We start from the raw sequence: 21,538 nt of genomic DNA, 5'->3' as shown, positions 1-21,538 counted from the left end.
ATCTTCTAAAACGTATTACCAGCTGTGTCAACTTATTACCTGGAGATGTATTTACATATATAAGCAAGTTTTGCTTTTTAACCGATGCAGATTTCTTTGAAAATAAAAATATGCTTTAACCATATAGCTGGTGTGGCGTTAAACAGCACTCAGATACACTAGCAGATGCCGGGAGACGTCAGCTGGAAAGCTTCAGTCTCAGTCGAAATGCTGGTGCTTTGAGTTTGTTTCTTAGTACGAAAGTTAGTGACAATCAGATGAGAGCTGATGCGCCCCTAGACCCCAGGCTTGGGGTTCCTAGGTGCACACTCCTTCTCGGCCTCAGGTCTCGCACCTCTCTCTCGTCTCTGAGCTCTGCTCCAGCTTAAAGCTGGGTTCCTACGTCACAGCCAACTCCCTTTTCCATTTTTCTATTGGTCAATAACCCATAACCTGACTATCTATTACTCTCCCTAACCTCTATTTCGTACCCCAAATACCATATTTGTAAGACTGTGTGGTGGATTCCAGGAATCTGTGAGTTTCTCTCCCCTAACCATATATATGACTTGTAGAATACCAAGAACCGGTAACAAGGTCCCCGGCCACGATGCTTCATCTTGAAAGTGTAGTAGTTTTCCCCTTACCTAAGCTATGCGTCACCTCACCTTGCCCCCCATCAGCTCAGTATACTTATTGACGAAATGCTTGGAATGCAACAGATGTTATTATACCAGACAGGGGAGTGCATTATTGGACATTTTGATAAATAAATAATATACAGTTTGGGTGAAAAGCCCTACGATATTCATCATGAGCATGACACTAGAAACATGGGCACATTATTAAATATTAATAACTACGTGTCAAGCAGGTATAACACGACAAAGTTGTGATTCGTAATGAACCTATCTTCAACGTCTCGCTGAAGCGCAACACAGTTAGATTCGATAAACATGCGAACCATATTATTAATATATGTGTTATGTATAAGATCTCGTGAGATAAACGAGCTTACGCGCTAATTAACGCAGATATCGCTGATGTAACTTGCGTGTGTGCGTGTGTGATAGTTTAGATTCCGCCCATGTGACCGAGACTTCCGTGTTTTCCTTCGTTAAAAGTAACGATGGCCGCCTTTCTCGTGATGTGTTAATTGCTGTAACTTTGCTTAAACTGTTAAAAAAAACGTTTTAATCATCCGTTATTGGGTTTTCTATCGTAAATATATGTTGCGTCCGCCATGTGTGTTTGCCATGCCTGGTGGAAACGACCTATGTGCAGTCTTTGCCTGGGTCAGTGTTGCGCCTGCGCAGCACACTCAGGGAACCAGGCTGACATTCACGTGGAAGGTAAGATAAACCTACATGCACAACTTTCTTCGAAGTGTCTTAAGATATAACATACCAAGTGATTTAAGTTTTAAATGACAGTTTATTACCAGAAGTTACAAAATACAAAACTATTTAAATCGGAAATGTTCATTTACCAGGGACTCGTTCCACAAAACCAAAGCAGCTCTCCTCTGTTCCAGGTCTTCGGAAAGGATGTGGACATACGAAGATGCAGCGAAGCCATCACTTTGAGTAACGGTGGCTTGGAGAGACTCTCTATTGCTAGTATATCTATTTACCTATATTTACAAAATGTACATACCATAACTCCATGTTGGAGTCGAACTTTCTTGATAGTCGTAGCTTTTGAATCATGTATTTCTTACAAAACAGTCTTGATTATCATATGGGTTGTATGACATTTTAGGGAATGTGTGAATCACGGGTATTGACAACAATGAGAGACAGTTGTTGATAATAGGGAGGCGCTCAGATGAATGATTTTACGGACGTTTCTACAATACTTCATGCATATTTGTAACGGTGTATAAAAAGCCCAAAGTGACGTAGGTCTGAGACGTTTATCGCTTTGGACGTTTGTACACCTGGGTTCACAACTGTTGGTAACGCCCGGATCCTTTCAGCAGGGGGCGCAACTCTGCTCAACTTCCGGCACCTCAGATAACTCGCCCCCCTTAGAGTGACATGAACACAGCAAGGATTACACTCAAGATGGATGCTACCAGAGAACACTGGTAAACTCGAGTTGACCCTGAAATGAGAAAATATTTTACTGAACAATGATGAGTGAGTGAGTGAGTTGGATTTTTAGTCGCTTTTAGCAATATTCCATCAATACCACGCCGGGTGACACCAGAAATGGGTTTCCCCCATATTGTACCCATACATGTGGGGAATCGAACTCCGGTCTTCGGCGTTACGAGCCAACGCTTTAACCACTAGACTGAGATAAGAGATGTATTGATGTAATGAGGTATATTTTAACTTTATCTTGCTAGGACCAGATAAACCGTTGAATCTGACTTGAACAACGATCAGTGCTATCTCTGTAAACATGCTTAACAAACCACAGAGCCTAAGGACCTGTTTTCTTAAAGTTTGTTGGGAGGAACTCAATGCTATCGGCTAACGATGGGTTCACGTCTTTAAGATAATTAGTTTGTAAACAAACTGTAGTAAGAGTGGAAGACAGGTGACAATGTGAGGAAACAGCATCTCTAACAAGAACAGGTTACTAGAAGCGTCTTAAAATATATTCTGAAAGCAGTTCGAGACATCAAGGTGCAGGGTGTTATATTGGAACAGAGAGAGAGAGAGAGAGATAAGAGAGAGAGAGAGAGAGAGAGAGAGAGAGAGAGAGAGAGAGAGAGAGAGAGAGAGAGAGAGAGAGAGAGAGAGAGAGAGAGAGAGAGAGAGAGAGAGAGAATGGTTTTCCAGCAACATCGAGCGAACGCTTTAACCATTATACTACCTCACCTCTTCAAGTCACTTTCACATTACACAAAAAAGGCAGTGCAAGTGTTTCACAGATGATGTACAGCTGATATTTATTGAATGAGCTTTGTATTTTTATGTGGCGGGTTCCGTCGTTCTTAGCGTCAATGACGTGCTGCAGTATTATTGCTTCTCTCCTGGCACATATTTCACAAAGCTCTCGTAAGCCTAAGATCTCGTAACTTCCCTCGTAACATTCCAACCTCCTATACTGTAACATTGACTTACGATAGTCGTAGCGCTACGAGAGCTTTGTGAAACGAGGCCGGGGGTCTAGATTTTCGAAGCTCTCTTAGCGCTAGATAGTCTCTTAGATAGTCGTAAGTTTATGTTAATGTATGGCACTTACGACTATTTTAGTGCTAGCAGAGCTTCGAAAATCTAGGCCCAGGTCGTCAATGACGCCTCCGTTCACTATGCAGAGTTGCGTCCCTTGGGAAAGTCATCTCCCGGTTATTGTAGGGTCGAAATCCGATTACTTTGGTTTGCTGGGTTTGAAGGTATCATAATGTACTCATGAAACCTGCATCACGTTGGAGTTTTACGCCGCACTCAGCAGTATTCCAGATATATGTCTATAAATAAAACAGTCTGGACCAGACAATCCAGTGATCAACAGTATGAGCATCGATCTACGCAATTGACATACGATGACATGTGTCAACCAAGTCAGCGAGCCTGACCACCCGATCCCGTTAGTCGCCTCTTACGACAAGCATGGGTTACTGAAGATCAATATTCTAACCCGGACAACCACATGGGCTGAACAGAAGACAAGTAACATACACATGATAAATAGTAGCATGTAGTACTTTCTTTTACACGAGGACTTACATCTAAATTTTCAAAGAAATTTTACAGAAAAAAAGTGACTTTATAATTCACTTTCCCAGTGACTTGTACTTGGACATGACAGTGTTACAAGAAATACAAAGTTGGCGAGCCTGGCCACCCGATACCGTAAGTTGCCTCTTACGTCAAGCTTGGTGTTACTGAAGATCAGTCCCAACCCGGATCTTCACGGATTGGTCTTTCCCACCTTTATGTTAGTTGTTTGGTGTTTACAACACACCTAAACATTTTTATTTATTATAGAGTATAGACCAGACAATCCAGTGACTGACATCTTGAGCATCGTTCTACGATTCTGGGATACGGTGACATGCGTCAACCAGGTATGATCACCCAATTCCATGGTCACCCCAGACCTTTCATCTTCGAAAATCTCCAGGGTATACTTTCCGATAAATCTCTACTATACCCTGGATGCATCTATGGCTCGTTGGTTTTATAGTTTTAGGCCTATTTGCGCCCGAATCTATGGCTCGAGCCGATGATTTTATTACCTCCCTTTGCTGGCTCCGCATTCTCACAGTAGGCAATCAGATAAGCCGCCGTTACAACCGAGCTTGCCAGTGTCAACAAAGATAGCGGTCGCAGTGCGATTCAGATTTGGGAGGGAAACATACAGACAAATTGACAGGTTTGAAATCTTTAAAAAATATATGCAAGTACTCCTTCTACTTCTTTCAGAGTACCTCGGCAACAATATATTATTGTGTTACCAAGTTTAATCGGTTAGATAATTTAAAAAGCGAAAGTGAGTTTTGATTGGTACGCTCAACTTCCCAGCGTAGACACATGATTGGATAAAAAGCCAACCAAGGGAGGTAATAAAATCATCGGCTCGAGCCGTAGATGCATCCAGGGTATAGTGGAGATTTATCGGAACGTATACCCTGGAGATTATCGAGGATGCGGACCTTTATGTGGTCCCACAATCATAGGATATCGGGGCACCTAAGTGAAGCAGCTAATTGTGGCGCCTTCGATTAATGGGATCTTTGCCTAAGGTCAAAGGACATATGCACCATATTCATATGTAGCTCTCAATACACTTCCAAGGAAACATCAAACCAAGTATTGATCATGTGTAATTACAATGTCATGGAACATAGGGCGTGGCGTGCTGTCTCTGAAATCAATATACTCTGTGTTGTGTACTCCGTAGTCAATGTTCCATTCTGAATCACGACAGCCTGTGAATAATCGAACATTGGTGAGGGAAAACGGCTGTATGTGGTATTTCCAACGATCAGTGCTATCCTGGTATTGGGACACAGTAGGCCTGGATACACTGCACAACCACTCGACCTTCAACCGACGAGTGGTTCAAGCGTTCGCGCAACAAGTCGAAAACCAGGGTTCCATCTCCACAAAGGTACATTATGAGAAGCCCATTACTGGTGTCCCCCGTCGTGATATTGCTGGAATATTGCTAACAATACTCACTATCACATTTTATCGGATCTCGTTCAGCAAAGCGGCCGTTCGCGCAAAGACGGCCATACTTATAATAAAATAAATAATAAAGTCTTTATTCAGTATTGGGGGCATCGTGTACACTCCCATAGTCAAAATGGAAGAGGGCCGGAGAGTATGCTTTGTTTGTTTTTTATTTATTTGTTAGTTGTTCAGAGCTGCGCTCAGCAATATTCCAGCTTTTTGGCGGCGGTCCGTAAAACAATCGAGTGTAGATCAGACAGCCCAGTGATCAACAGCATGAGCATCGATCTACGCAATTAACATACGATGACATGTGTTAACCGATTCATCGAGCCTGACCACCCGATCCCGTTAGTCGCCTCTTACCACAAGCATGGCTTGCTGAAGACCAATTCCACGGGTGCGTCAGAAGCCTGCGAGTGCCTGGGAATATGCAAAGATGATGCACCAGTATCCCTACGACATCAGCATCTCAGACCAGTGTGCGAAATAGCCACTGGCCCGCTAGCCCGTGGCTAGTAAAAATGCAGTCGGGCCAGTAAATCACCACAGTCGCTGGCCCGACTGGCTAGTGAATTTTCATGGGGTCACTTTGTAAATATATCACTCTCTCCGACTTGTTAAGTTATAACACACTTTTAAATCATGCAAGATTATGGCCTGATAAAAATGATCATCATATTAGCAGCTTAATGATGAAACCCGTGTCTACATTCAAATTTCGGACAAGTGAATTATTCTGTGGGCTGGGACTTTCAGGCATAGCTAGCCCGACTGGCTTGAAATATTTGGAAACTAAACCAATAATGGTTGTCATCCCCTTCAAATTTTTTTATTGGAGAGGGGATGTGGGGTGTGGGATGTGGGTGTGTGGGGGGTGTGGGGGTTGGGGTGTGGAGGGGGTGACAACCATTATTGGCATGAGTATATTTCGCACACTGTCTCGACGTTCTCAACGATTTCCAGATCGGCTGTTATTGTTGATAAACCTAATACTGTAACTATGGAATGGACGCCGGACTCCGTGGAAGATGTCTAGGACTAAGGATCACCTGCCACATCGACATACCCACGACAGTGAAAGGGTGGGTAGCGAAATCACAGTTTCTTTATCAACACACATACTGACCGACACCTCTGAAAGCAAATTATAGGTAACCCGTTTGACGGCAACAACCAATAAGGGCCAAGACTACCGCCCGCCGGGGATGATTCCTCCGTATATTCACCTTGGTGACATATTGGACTTTGTATTTTGATCAAAGTCGATCGCTGGCTTGTCTGACCAGCACTAATTATGTACAAATGAGTGAGTTGGGTTTGACACCACATTTAGCAATATTTCCGCAATATCACAGCGGGGACACCAGAAATGGGCTTCACACATTCTACCCATGTGGGGAATCGAACCCGGGTCTTCGCCGTGACGAGCTGACGCTTTAACCACTGGGCTAGTCCACCACCCCTAATTACGTACAAACCGGGTGCATCTTAAAACTCAACAAACAATATAAAATTATACACAACAGCTACGACTGCGCTGTCAAACTTACCGTTTGCAGCAATGTCTTTCGTCAGTTCATCCATGGTCATCTTCATCCTCTGGGCAGTGGCCGAGGTCTTGTCCTGCAACGAGTCATAGTAACCTCTGATCTTGTCCAGGGCCTTCTTCATGTCCTCCTTGTCCAGAGACGGCAGCGACTTGACGAACTGTTCATAGGCATCCTGGCTAAAGCCCTTGATCTTGTCGATGACGTTGGTGAAGGTGTCTCCAGCTGACTTGAAGGCGTTGCGGATATCTTCCAGGATGTCTCTCTTCACCAGGCGTCGTTCTGATTGGTCGACCAGCTCCTCAAATGTCGGTGTGTCTTTGCTAGACCCAATCACAACCAGGCATGAAAGAGCTAGGAGTACGAAGGCACCTTTAAGTTCCATTGTTTATTCTGAAAGGACACAGAAGGCAGAGGGACGTTATTTTGCCGGCTGAAGACAGTTTCGAACACAATGGAAAACGTACGCATGCACATTTGCTTAACTTGTGAATAAAGCACTAACTCGATCTCGTTGTAATACGCCGCTATATGTATTAAGTGTAATTAATACAATGCGGATCAAGATATACTTCCCCTCGGTTTGCAACAAACAAACCTCCCCTGGAATTTTGCAGATTTTCACTTTCAGACAAAACAGTCATCGCTCGAAATTAAGGGTACATGTTTTTTAACAGTACTTTACAGAGGTGGTTTGAATGCATGTATCTTAGATGCAGGAACAAAAGGCATTTTCAAAAGGCAAATCTCAACTCCCCCTACAGCTTGGGAGTCATGTCGCAGCGGTAAGACAACACGCGTTGATTACGAGGTTGAGGGTTATGTGTACACAAAAACCTGTGACGTCACTGATAACTGCGGTCATAATTACGATAAGTGTTTAACTAGATCATGCTTCACGGTTGACCAAAATTGTATTTAAAGTTTGAGTGCAGGGTTGTGAGATGTTCCTTGAGACTTCTTGAGAAAATAATATTTCCCAGTAAAAATCTACTATTTCGCCTTCTCTGTTGTCGTCCATTATTACGCCAAGTAGATCTGGTTTAGGATTGGTCTTCACCATCGCATCCTGGCATGATTGCCATAAGAGTGAGTGAGTCAGTTTAGTTTTACGCCGCACTCAGCAATATTCCAGCTATATGGCGGTGGTCTGTAAATAATCGAGTCTAGACCAGCCAATCCAGTGATCAACAGCATGAGCATCGATCTGCGCAATGGGGCACCGATGACATGTGTCAAACCAAGTCAGCGAGCCTGACCACCCGACCCCTTTGGTCGCCTCTTACGACAAGCATGGGTTACTGAAGGCACATTCTAACCCGGACCTTCACGGGTGATTGTCATAAGAGTCGACTAACGGGATCAGGTTGTAATGATCGCTCACTTGATTGATGCATGTCATCATAACCAAATTCCGTAGATCGATGGACATGACGTCAGTCACTGGATTGTCTGGTCCAGGCACGATTATATACAGACCGCAGTCGAATACTTGGATTATTGCGGAGCGTAAGCACACGTTACAGTATTAACCTAAATAGTTTATTGCTGGCGACCGAGTTACAACTAAAATTGCCGTCGTTCGATTATATAAATAATTTCTCACTCCGTGATTTTGCACATAGAATTGCCATGGTGACGGTGTAAAAAAAATGCCTGTTTCCCATCAATTTTTACACAGACAATGAAACAGGCCTTATCGCGGAAAGAGTTGCTTTGTAAATATACTGTTCTGATTTCTCGATGTATTTTCCATATGAATGATATCTGCACCGTTGCAGCCCTGCCTGGCATGAAAGCACAATAACCTTATTCAGTCTACAGATGACATCACTATCGATTGAAAACAGAGTCTTTGTTCCCGTCCTGTCGGCTGAACATTACACCAGAAAAATCGAGTAACCTTGACAACGGTCTTTAAACAAACAACAGAGACAATTTCTTCACTCACCTTTACGCACACTGTGTTAGATCTTGATAACAGCTGTACTACATACAAGCAAGGCCACTACTAATATCTAGTCATCACCGCCACCACACCTTACCCCTCACAACATCGTCCTCGCTAATACTGGTGTGTTTAGGCGACACCGCCTAAGAACACAGTCGAAAACGGGTTCTGTGTAAATAGGTGAGTGAATGGGCGAGAAAGTATTATTTTACGCCGCTTTTAGCAACATAAGAATATATTACGTATGGGTATTCTCACACGCTCCTTACACATTGTACCATTGTTAATAATCTTACCAGGGTTTTATTGTGACACAGTGACGCTTTAACCACTTTGCCGATGTGACGTTAAATAATAACTCACTCACTCACTTTAACCACCAGGCCACCCTGTCGCCCCTTAAAGAAGCTGAAGGATGTGCCGTATATTTGTGACACAGTCAGATCGGTTAAGACTGATTGCATCGTACCGCGTTCACAAGAATATAGTGATACCTGGAACCAATGTATCAGCGTGTAAGAGTGATGATACCGATTCCTGTCGGGCGGTGGGGTAGCCTATAGTCTGTTTGCAGTGAAAACGTACCGATGAATTTCACTTTAAACAAGAAAGTAAATCGAATAAAGTGAAATTAAGATTGCGAATCCTCATAATTTTACCTTGCCAACTGAACATTTAAACATCAGAATTTTATTAAATTTAGGATAAAAGTCGTTTAACAAACCATCATAAATTTAAATCGTTATTATTGGTTTATAATCAATACTTTTAAGTGGTTTAGCGGTCGAGTAGTTAGGCTATGTGATTTATAAGGTGTCCTGTATCCGAAACCAAACCGCCGGACAAAAGGATGGATATCCTTTAAACCTGGATTTGACCACACTATTACGAGGAACGGGGGTGTATAATAACGTTTCACATGTGCCGCCATACATGGACCGTACGTAATCTACTCTTACGTTGAGCTTTACAAACCACGTGATAATATTTCGAGGAGGTAAGTTGTACGCCGCTTTTAGCAATATTCCAGCAATATCACGGCGGGGAAATGGACTTCACACATTGTACCCATGTGGGGAATCGAACACGGATCTTCGGCGTAACGGGCGAACGCTTTAACCACTAGGCTACTTCACCGCCCCGCGGGTAGGATGTCACACAATCTTAATTACTCGATATTCACAGGTAGCGCTGGGTGGTACACCTGTAATAACAGGATCTCCTTCGGGACACAAACATGATACCTTTTCAAATACCCAGTCATTCACATTTATTTGCAGCGAGCGCGAGGATGAACCTGTATACATCACGAGTCGGTCGCCAAAACGCAACCAGATAATCACGTCGCGATTACCCCACCTGCCACAAATCAATCACAAGGTAATCTGATCAATCACTGCAGCTTGCCGTGAGCTGACATCAGGGCATCCAAGGTATGGACAGGGCGTAACACATCCCTAAGTAGATAAACAGGGCAAGGTGCTGCATGTCAACATTCAGTTGAAAACTTACGAGAGGCCATAACATGTGAGGTGAGGTGAAATTGGGTTTTACGTCGTACTTGAGAATATTTCGCTCATATGACGACGTGCATGCGCGTGTATGTGTATGTGCGGCTGCTTGTACTAGCCCAGACTTAAGCTGGTTTTATAGTGCTAGCCCACTGAGATACCATGCCGCAGTGAAGCATGAATACCCCACTCAGACACATTATACTGACTCCGAGCCGACCAGTCCTTGTTGTACCCATTAATGCCGAGCGCCAGGCAGGGACCAACAAGTACCATATTTTAACGTCTTTTGGTATGACGCGGTCGGGGATCGAACCCACGACCTTCCACTCTCCGGACGGACGCTCTAACCACTACACCACGGAGGCGGTCCCATAACATGTAATTCAGTAGGAATGACAAGTCTTTGCGGATGATCAACTTCTTTATTGCACAATAGCGATGTTTCTGTAGAGATACTTTTACCGTTTTCCAGCATGAAGTGGTGAATGGGTACAGCAGGGTATATATATAGGGTACGTGAAGGCTAACAAAGACAATGGATGATAAACCAAGATGATAAACAATGAAAACAAGCATAAATATACACGTAACACATAAAAATACACCGCTATTTAATCCCATAAGCTTTCATCCCATCAGCTTAATCCAAAACTAATTAACTCAATCTCCCTCTCTCTGGCTTCTCTAACTTATCCCCTCGCCTAATACATGTAGTTAGATAGCATAGTCGTTATCTATAGACCGCCGCCATTTTGCTGCTATACACGAGTTTCCGGCTTTAAACAGCAAACAATATATCGCTAAATAATGGGCTTACGTATAAAAACAACGAACGTGATACCATCTGTTTTGGCATGAAAGGAAGGCTGTTTGCATTGTTCATGGAAACAATGCGATAATCTGATAAAGGTGCGTTCTCACAGTACGACTTGCAACGTGAGAACACCCAAATCGTAACGATTTCAAATCGCATACAACCAGTTGTAAGTCATAGGATTTGTCCAACTTCCTACAAAAAGTCGCAGGCTCTCGACCAATGAAATCGCTTAGATCTTTGTCCACCTCAGAGTAACGTCCCTTAGTTTACGTTGACATCATGTCGGCGACACGACTGAGAGTTAGTGAGTGAATTTAGTTTTACGCCGCACTCAGCAATATTCCAGCTATATTCCGGCGGTCTGTAAATAATCGAGTCTGGACCAGACAATCCAGTGGTCAACCACATGAGCATCCATCTGCGCAATTGGGAACTGATGACATGTGTCAACCAAGTCAGCGAGCCTGACCACCCGATCCCGTTAGTCGCCTCTTACGACAAGCATGGGTTACTGAAGATCAATATTCTAACCCGGACAATCACAGGTGCACGACTGAGAGAGAAGAAACAATTAATATGTAGACTGACATTAAAGCTAGCGCTTCTTCTTCACTCGACGAATCGTACGTGAGAATCGAGCGAGATTCGAGTTGTATGCGACTTAAAAAGTACACAAATTTAAATAACAAAGTTGTTACGATCTTTGTAGTTACTACAAGACGTATGCTTCAAGTTGTTACTACGCACCTTTAAGCAAGCATATTTTTTAACACCCCAACTTCCAGTGCTTAAACAGGGTGTAATCATGATAGCTAGCATGCAGGTGAACGGATGATGAGTCAGGGAGCTTTGAACACTACTACCTCTGTTATTATGGCGGAGTGTCACCTTTCAGTAACCCAGCCATTTGTCTGGGTCAGTATGGTATGGTCGTATTGCTGTCATGTATGCATGCTTGTATAGAATTACGTAAGACGTACATAAACAGTCCCACGAACAGTAAAATTGCTAACTTAAGCTGTGAAAGCGTTTTATGGCAGACATGTGGCGGATATTTCGATATCTGACGCATCATAGACAAGGAGGATGTTCCGTGGTGTTTTAGGTGACAAATTGACTTGCCTTTGCGTGTGTATGTGACGGGCGCAAATAGTGGGGCAGCACACGCTCACCTTTTCGCAAACATTTGGTGTCATGCCTGACTGATGGTGAATCATAGACTCATGCCTGTGATACAGTCAAAATAGTTCTATGGGCGGTGCTCTTATTACATTTTTCGTTTGAATGTAGAAAAGGCTTTGTCACTTCCGTTGAACAGACCTAGCCCACAATAACCCCTTTAGACTGGTAATGAAATTAAAGGTTTTACGCATGCATTAATATTACAAATACGCCACAACGACCTCAACATATTCCAGTTAGGAACAGGCAAAATAACTGTTGAAAGAAAACCACACAAAAAATGTGACCTTGTCGTCCACACTGTTCGAGCAGCAGATTGTCATTTTAGTCATCACGGAAGTCATACCGAGATCAGGTCATGTCTTGTAGTGTACCGTGAGATATGATTGTTAGTTTGCTGATTTGTTTGTTTGTTAGTGGGTTTGTTTGTTTGTTGGTGGGGTTGTTTGTTTGTTGGTGGGTTTGTTTGTTTGTTGGTGGGTTTGTTTGTTTGTTGGTGGGTTTGTTTGTTTGTTGGTGGGTTTGTAGTGTAACGCTGCAGTTCGGTATAATAAAGCTATAAGGCGGCAGTCTACAGAGTTTTGACCAGACAATCCAGTTCTGAAAACGTTTGTCCAGTGACTCACATCATGAGTATCGAACTACTTAATTGGGATACGATCAACCAAATCAGGAACTCCTACAATCAGATCCCCTAAGTGTTCTTTTACGACAACCCGTGAAGATCCGGGTTAGAATAGGTCTTCAGTAACCCATGCTTGTCGTAAGAGGCGACTAACGGGATCGGATGGTCAGGCTTGCTAACTTGGTTGACACATGTCATCGTATGTCAGTAGCGTATATCGATGCTCATGATGTTGATCATTGGATTGTCTGGTCCAGACTCGATTATTTACAGACCGCCGCCATATAGCTGGAATATTGCTGAGTGCGGCGTAAAATTAAACTCACTCACTGGTTTTAGACAAACACGGGTAGATGATGATCAACTCCAAATAAGATCGACACAGGAATGAATGAGTATTGGGCATTTGTTCACTCGCTTTTTGCCACTGCGTAACGGAGCAATGTTAAAGGCAACCGTACTGTCCAAGTGAATCCAGCATTACCATTAGATTCATTATGACGACTTACATGATTAGTATAGATTGAAATATTCTAACCCCTAATAACCAATTGTGTGTTGAACTGGTGCATCAATATCGTGACAGTGGACACCATGAATAGATGCTCACTTGCACATTTGTAATTTGTACATACATTTTTATCTTGCCTCACACATAAATGTCGTTTTCTGATTGGCTGAGCGCTCTTCTATTATTTTCAATGTACCCCGCTTACAAGCGAGTAACATTTCCTATGTACCCCGCTGGGAATGCCGAACTCATTTGGTACTGCGTTGTAGTAATTCTTTATCTCGAATAACATTGGGATTATGTATAATGTACGGAAATTACCGATATTTTGCGAATGCAAATCAATGAAAGGGAGATAACTCTAAATTTGTTTTTCTTGTCGTCTTGTCGTCTGGTACTCCATACTATGATCCGATACCCGTGCTTCAAACAGTTCAAAATTACCATTGAGGTGTTCGGTAAGATAAATACGTTGTTCACTGGTCCCTCGGGGCCCATCGGTTGATGTACCCTCGATGTTTCCTATGTTCCCCTCGCCCTTCGGGCTCAGGGAACATACACAAACATCGAGGGTACATCAGCCCATGTGACGCCCCCCTCGAGACCAGTGAACAACTTATAATGTTAGTTGCGAAATCACATAGGACCAGAGACCAATTAGTAAGATCATATAGTCTCTGAAAAAACTAATCATGCGACTATTTTGGGCGAGGGCTACCACTATTCTGAAAACGTGTGTCCAGTCTTTTTTTAGTGTTACAAGCGAGTCCGGTAATTCTGCGCCCACATTTACGCTTGAAATCGGCACATTTCTACAAGGGACTGGCTTTGAATCACTAAAGGTAAGTAAATAACAGTAATTGACAGATAAATTGACAGTTTTATATAAATTCGTTTTCTTCAGACTTTTAAACCTTTTTTCTTCATTATTCATAATTGGATTTAATATGAAACACTCTTCCTTACATTGATGAAGTGATTTTTGAAAATAATCTGGCCCTAATACGCTTCCATACTTCGGATCTCCAGCTGGATGTATGCGTATCAGTTGCTGCGCAGAATTACCGGACAGACAGCGATGTCGTGAGAACGCCGGTTAGGTCAACCGTAGGGTACAATGCAACGTTAGAATCTTATAGTCGTCTTATATTTCTAGGTAAATATGATGCATACCAGCATGTTTGGTCACGTAAACTACAAAAAATAAGAGACGTTAGTTGCCGTGTTGCGATCGATGTGCTTAGGTGCGCGGAATTACCAGTCGGCATTGTATGTATAAAATATTGACAGACTCTGTGCAAGTGCCAGTGTAAGAGACCAAATCCGGGCCTGAGGCTTAACGGTCCAACGATTTAATCATTAATCGCTATGTAAAAGTGAGAATATTTCACCTTCAGTTTTCATTTAAGTATCAGGCACTGTGTAGATATTCAAGACACGCTAGTGTTGACACTGTGGATTGAATAACTTATTCCGGCACAAATACCCATGTCAACAAATAAACATGTTTGACTGTTTGAGCTGGCACCAATACTTGCATGCACACGTTCTTAGAACTAAAATACGGGTCATGTGTGTATTAGGCTTAATGAAAGTCTTTTGGTATAAATTTCAAACACTTCAACATAAGAAGAGTATGTTTGAGTGATTAGATTATCACTGTGCGGCTGAACTTATTATCATTATTAGCCCTGCATATTATTATCATATATAACAATAATCAACAACTAATAGTTATAGTGATAATTTTTCACGATACACTCACCTGAGAACAACATTGTTGCATTTCATTGGATGCTAACACGTTCTCTTTAAAATGTCAATATTTCAAGATTACATATTTTAAAGTTTACCAAATCACGCCCTTAGGGAGAGGGAGAGGTCTAAGTGTCTTAGTATAGTTTAATAAGTAAAAAGAAAGAAAATATGTTAACTTCTTTTTTTTTCCCTTTAAAGACATCAAACACGCTCATGATTAACACAACAGTGAAACATAGACACACACGTAAACACACACAAACACATGCATCCACTCACAAACACACATCCACATGCACACACATGGATGCACATACACACAATCATAGACACACACACTAACGGCCGCCTCCGTGGTGTAGTGGTTAGAGCGTCCGCCCGGAGAGCGGAAGGTCGCGGGTTCGATCCCCGACCGCGTCATACCAAAAGACGTTAAAATATAGTACTTGTTGGTCCCTGTCTGGCGCTCGGTATTAATGGGTACAACAAGGACTGGTCGGCTCGGAGTCAGTATACTGTGTCTGAGTGGGGTATTCATGTTTCACTGCGGCATGATATCTCAGTGAGCTAGCACTATAAAACCAGCTTAAGTCTGGGCTAGTACAAGCAGCCGCGCATACATATACACACGCGTGCACGTCGTCACATGAGCGAAATATTCTCAAGCACGACGCTAAACCCAATTTCACATCACCTCACACACACTAACATCACCACCCTGTGGATCAGTTATGTCACCGCCAAACAGCTTATGTAAGACAACAATCAGGTGTGTTTAAGAGATGTCAGAATGTGACTTACTTTCAGATAACGACATTGCTTCAAGCCAAGTTTAGACGTGATCAATAGTCAAGGTTGTGGCTTTGCAATTAGGGCACATTACCTACTAAATTGTCACGAACCGTACAATCAAGTCTGGACCAGAAAATGTGATTTAGTGGATAAACAAAGCGAGTTTGTCAATGAAACTTTGGCGATATTTCTCTATTTCCACAATTGCGAAGATCGATGCGCATGCTGTTGATCACTGGATTGTCTGGTCCAGACTCGATTATTTACAGACGGCCGCCATATAGCTGGAATATTGCTGAGTGCGGCGTTAAACAACAAACGACTCAACCTATCTCCTTTCTGAAAAAGGCTTAAGGAAGTTAGCCTGTTCTGTTTCACCTAGCAATGCTCCAAGGTTTTACTGAATGATAAGTTCGTTACGCTCAGCAAATATGGATAAGCTATATGTGGTTTTCTAGGGACAACTTGTTCTTATTATTTATATAATCCAGGTATTGATGACTTCTTTGATTGGAATTTATTATGATGTTTACTAAATAAGATATTGATTTTCCTAAGGGACTAAATCTTAATTTCCTTTCAGCACAATTACATCACTATCACTAAAGGATGTAAATATCATTCATTAACTGAACGACAACGACACACACAACACACACACACACCCCCAACACACACACCCCTACACACACACACACACCACCTCGATCCCCTCTCCACACACACAAGTAACTAATAAAACATGACTAAAACAGTTTAGTTAGTTTAGTATTGAGTGAATTCATTGAAATCGTGATGTACTGTAAAATACATAGACGTGAACGTGTTTATGTGACAACTCATGACAGTGATTCAAGCAACTGACACATTTTCTCTCCGGAAACTCTCCTTTTGTTAATTGAAAGGTCAAGGTTGACTTAAATGAGCGTACGCGTTCGCTTGAGTTAACTGATGCATGAGTCATAAAAAACGCAATTATTTTAAAAAGTAAAACGATGATGATATTAAATCAGATCCGTTCTAATAAGCACGAGTGAGCAGTACTTAGAAACCCGATGTTATATTCCATCGTAAATGTCGCGATGCGTACAAAGTGAAATGACTTCCACTTTGATTGACAGTTTGACGTCCGTATCACAACATGAATGATATTGACAAGATCTAACGACGAGACACATGTACATATACAAACACACATATTTCACGTAACACTGACCAAAAATAGGCGACACATTCATACGAACTGACCTTTCCTGTCCGAGAGCTGCTGTGACAATATTGTGATCCTCTCGCTCAGTCCTCCAGTGTGTGTATAAATAGATTTTCAGGTGACAGCAGAGTTACGCGAACAGGCCGTGAGAATATGCCTACGAGAGCGCGAACAGTGTGCTTTTGTATAAGGCTGTGGTATTATGCGCCTGTTTCTTGGGGCTTGCTTTTCGTTGAACCGACAGACCATGCACACATCCTGTGATGACACAGCGTCGCGTGGCTTGTAATGACGGCTACTTATAATCATATCCTGGCTCCTGTAAACTGAATTCTGATCATTCGTTCGTGTGTTAGTCAGCACAAACACTGCCTTACTGACATAACTAAATAACATGTTTATAGTTTAATGACAAACGAGTTGTCAACGCCTCGTTGAGCTACATACAATAGCTATTGAATGCATGTTATTTTACGTGATAGTAAATATATTGGACGACAAGCTACCGACCAACGACGTTGACTGCGATGACACACAGTGATACAGCTGCCAAGCTTTCTACCCAATTATAGCTTGTGTGAGTGAGTTTAGTTTTATGCCGCACGCAGCAATATTCAAGCTATATGGCGGCGGTCTGTAAATAATTGAGTCTGGACCAGGCAATCCAGTGATTAACAACAGGAGCATCGATCTTCGCAATTGTGGAATGGAGAGAAATATCGCAAATGTTTCATGGAAACTCGCTTGTTTATCCACTAAATCACATTTTCTGGTCCAGACTTGATTGTACGGTTCGTGACAATTTAGTAGGTAATGTGCCCTAATTGCAAAGACACAACCTTGACTATTGATCACGTCTAAACTTGGCTTGAAGCAATGTCGTTATCTGAAAGTAAGTCACAATCTGACATCTCTTTAACACACCTGATTGTTGTCTTACATTAGCTGTTAGGCGATGACATAACTGATCCCCAGGGTGGTTATGCGTGTGTGTGTGTGTGTGTGTGTGTGAGAGAGAGAGAGAGAGAGAGAGAGAGAGAGATAGACAGTGAGAGAGAGAGAAAGAGAGAGAGAGGAAGAGAGAGATTGTGTGCATGTCAGCGAGCCTGACCACCCGATCCCGTTAGTCGCCTGTCACGACAAGCATGGGTTACTGAAGACCAATTCTAAACCGGATCGTAAGAGGCGACTCACGGCATCGGGTGTCCTGTCTCGCTGACTTGATTGACACATGTCATGATATCTCTTCAGTGTAGATCGATGCTCATGCTGCTGATCACTGGATTGTCTGGACTATTACCGAGTGTGGCGTTAAACAACAGACAAACAATCAAATAACATCACTTATAATAGGTTTCCTGGTGGCAAACATCCATTACATACATCGTAACATCCAAGACTCGGATTAAAAATTATCATTTTCATCACGATATATCTTAAGCAGAAAAATGGGTCATGTGTGCGTTTGTGATATAACGTAGGTATGATCTGACGGGGGAATACATTAAGACATGTTATACATATTGAACCTGATGGAGGGCCAAGCAAGCTGTTTACTTGTTTGTCGAATTGTTTTGTGAATTTAACTCTTTTGTTAATGTACTGTCATGATAAATGTCTAACTATTGAAAGAGTGAAACCTTATGTATAAATATTGTGACTCCGACAATATCGTGGCGTTTCCAGCTTGAATGTTGTTTAATGCCGCACACAGCATATGTTCAGCTAAATGATGGCCGTCTGTAAATAGTCGAGGCTGGGTCACATGAACGTGTGACTGACATGAAGAGCAATGATTATCTACGCAATGGGGACTGTATGTCATGTTTCAGCCAAGTCAGCCCACACGATCAACCAATCCCGTTGGTCGCCTCTCACCACAAAACGTGTCGATGAAGATCAAATCTAACCCGGATCTTCACGGGGGACACACAATTCATTCTTACCAGTGTGCACGTGCCCAGTGTCTGAAGCAACGACATTTCCTTTTATTCTTTTTTTTTTCACAGACGATTTTAAAGGAGAATACGAGTGAATTGCAATAATTTGCTGGGTGAAATATAAAATCATCAGAAACATATTCCCAAATTTTCAATTAAAAATTATGTTATGTTTTAATACGGTCTAACATCCATTTCACAAATGACATCAGGAACACCTTTTACTGCTTCAGAATCCATGGACACTGTTAAGTTGTGAGGTAAAATCAAAGAGGCAGCCATCAGCAACAGGCACATACGACGTCATGTCACGTGATACCCCTCTGCTCATTAACTGTCGGGTGTTTCCGTAAAAGGCGGAAAGTACGTTTTTTTTGTTTTTATTGCTATTTTACAAACTTTTTGTTCAATTTTAATCACGGAAGATGACTTTAAGAAAATCCTTTACAATATATCAAAAGTTTTGTTTTCGTTCGGATTCTCCTTTAAAGAAAAACAGGCAACACTCTTCCGGTATGTATATGACCATGTTGAGTTGAAAGTTATGTTTGGTTGCATTTCATGTAGTAAGACAACACCAGAAATGGGTTTCACACATTGTACCCATGTGGGGAATCGAACCCGGGTCTTCAGCGTGACGAGCGGACGCTTTAACCACAAGGCTACCTCAGCGCCCCTACACATAAGAACGTATATGCTAAAGAACTGGGAGAATTGTTCCGATAAACAATCTTTGAAATTAAGTTAAAAGCATATGACACAACATCGCTTGGTTTTGAATAACGGATACCTATAGAGTTCAATCCGATGATTTGTTCTTTAAAGTCGTACTCAGCTGTACGACGACGGTGTGTAAATAATTGAGTGATTCACAACATGAACATCCGTCTTCGCAAATTGGGATACGACGATGCAAACCGAAACATGAGTCTCATTAGCCTATTCAGACAATGACCTACTTTTCAGCCGATCCGAATTTTCTCGTGTGAAAGTGAAAATAGACATCACAAACAACTATGGTTACACTGAATTCCAATTCCTTGTTTTATAAGAAAATGGTATTTACAAATGAATTTTAATTTAAAACTTTAATAACATCGTATTTCTATATTTTATGGCGAGGTGTAGGCAGCATGACCTTAACTAAGACGTCACAGACTGCCCCTGTTTGATGAGGTCGTAAAATGATTCACAATGCATCTGGCTCACTGGTTACACCTGTTATGTATTGTTTACGCTTATTCAGTGTAGTTCTGTAACGCACAATGTGATTGATATAATATCAATTCCCTACAAGACCGCCAAAATTTTCTAGCGGAAGAGACTCGTTTTGAGATTTCCACGATTTCCGTTTGTCAGAGCACGGTGTACGACAGAGCACGCTGCACGACGTGTTTGTAAGGATTAGAAGGAGCGTAGTGTTGCAATATACAAGTGCTTAGATGTATCAAATAATACTGATTAACATTTATGAATCCATATTAATGAATTGGTCTCAAAATTCTGGAGTGGTTACTGTACTAAGTTGCGCAATATGACGGAACCCAGTCAACAGGAAACGAGACCGTTGTATAATCAGTGGTTTGACTTGGTTAACGAAGTCAGTGAATGCGACGATCACCTGATTCTGTTACGACAAGGATGGGTTGCTAAAGACTAGTTCTAACCCGGATCTTGTAATGTATCCCAAACTGATACATTATTGAGTTGGTATAGCGTTATGGCTCATTCATTGTATAACTGTGATCAGTGTGTGAAATAAGCCCCAAACCCAGCCAGACATCTGGGCTGGTACCTTCAAAAACTTACCAGCCCAGAAGAGATTTAACCAGTCCTTCTTAAATACTAAATAGACAGTGCCAGTGGTCACGTTATCTGATTTTTTTTTTCACCCGTCCATCGGGCTGTGTTACGACGTAAATTGTATGAAAAAAAGGCAAATTAGGCTGGCTAGTTGTAAAATTAGACCGTCCGGCAGAAATCTAGGCCGTCTCGGGCGGTCGGACGGGCCTTATTTCATGCACTGCTGTGATTTAAGTGTATTTTATTGTTTCTGCTGACAGAAAAATCTGACCGAGTCGAACTGGTCCTATATTACAAACATCAAGGACCATTAAGGAAATGTTGATCACTTGTCTGGTTGAGGAAGAAATTTTGGGAGTTCGATTTCCTGATAAGTTATAGTCTCAACTTTAGAATCAACATCTAACAGTACAAACTGCGCAATGCAAGTAAAGAGATAGGTGAATCTCGCGCACTGCGTATATTATATATCCCACGTGACACATGAGTAGAGAGTAATTTCCGGGTGTAAATAGAATGGACTGTCACGAACGTTTCATAACGATAAAGTAGGTCACTTGATCAGACTAACTGAACAGCCAGAATTAAAACAGATTTAACGGTTGAAATTTGAAGTTCAGACAATCGGAGATTCCATTAGTATCCATTCGTTAAATTAAAACGCAAGCACAAAGCTCAATCATGTTTGGAATTATAAAACCACGGCATCTTGAACTTTGGCCTTTCCGTTTACAAAGGACAATTTGTTTACTGTTCACAATTCTATTTATC

The 21,538-nt window shown here is 42.0% G+C and overlaps 1 protein-coding gene across 2 annotated transcripts; it reads right to left on the bottom strand.

The window, feature by feature from the left end:
- Positions 1–1,393: 1,393 nt before the first annotated feature.
- Positions 1,394–17,280, bottom strand: LOC124259094. Of its 2 annotated transcripts, none has more exons than XM_046693186.1 (3): positions 17,063–17,280; positions 6,668–7,057; positions 1,394–2,085 (listed from the first exon to the last, which is right to left on the bottom strand). In XM_046693186.1, the coding sequence occupies exons 2-3, from the start codon at positions 7,047–7,049 to the stop codon at positions 2,009–2,011; spliced, it is 459 nt and encodes a 152-aa protein (XP_046549142.1). In that variant the 5' UTR covers positions 7,050–7,057; positions 17,063–17,280; the 3' UTR covers positions 1,394–2,008. The 2 variants fall into 2 exon arrangements, with proteins under 2 accessions (XP_046549142.1, XP_046549143.1); XM_046693187.1 differs by lacking the exon at positions 17,063–17,280 and adding an exon at positions 8,616–8,739.
- Positions 17,281–21,538: the final 4,258 nt, after the last annotated feature.

This window comes from Haliotis rubra, unplaced genomic scaffold (genome assembly GCF_003918875.1).
Source record: "Haliotis rubra isolate DU_JTF1 unplaced genomic scaffold, ASM391887v1 Scf71, whole genome shotgun sequence".
NCBI lineage: Eukaryota > Metazoa > Mollusca > Gastropoda > Lepetellida > Haliotidae > Haliotis > Haliotis rubra.
Note: the sequence above shows the minus strand (reverse complement) of the source record. Positions and strands in the feature narration are given on the sequence as shown.

What these genes read in the sequence shown, in the direction of transcription:
- LOC124259094 (XM_046693186.1), bottom strand. Translation starts at nt 7,049, where the DNA reads ATGGAACTTAAAGGTGCCTTCGTACTCCTAGCTCTTTCATGCCTGGTT. An exon ending in GAAAGACATTGCTGCAAACG is followed by an intron (nt 2,086 to 6,667) that starts GTAAGTTTGACA and finishes TTCTCATTTCAG; the next exon opens with GGTCAACTCGAGTTTACCAG.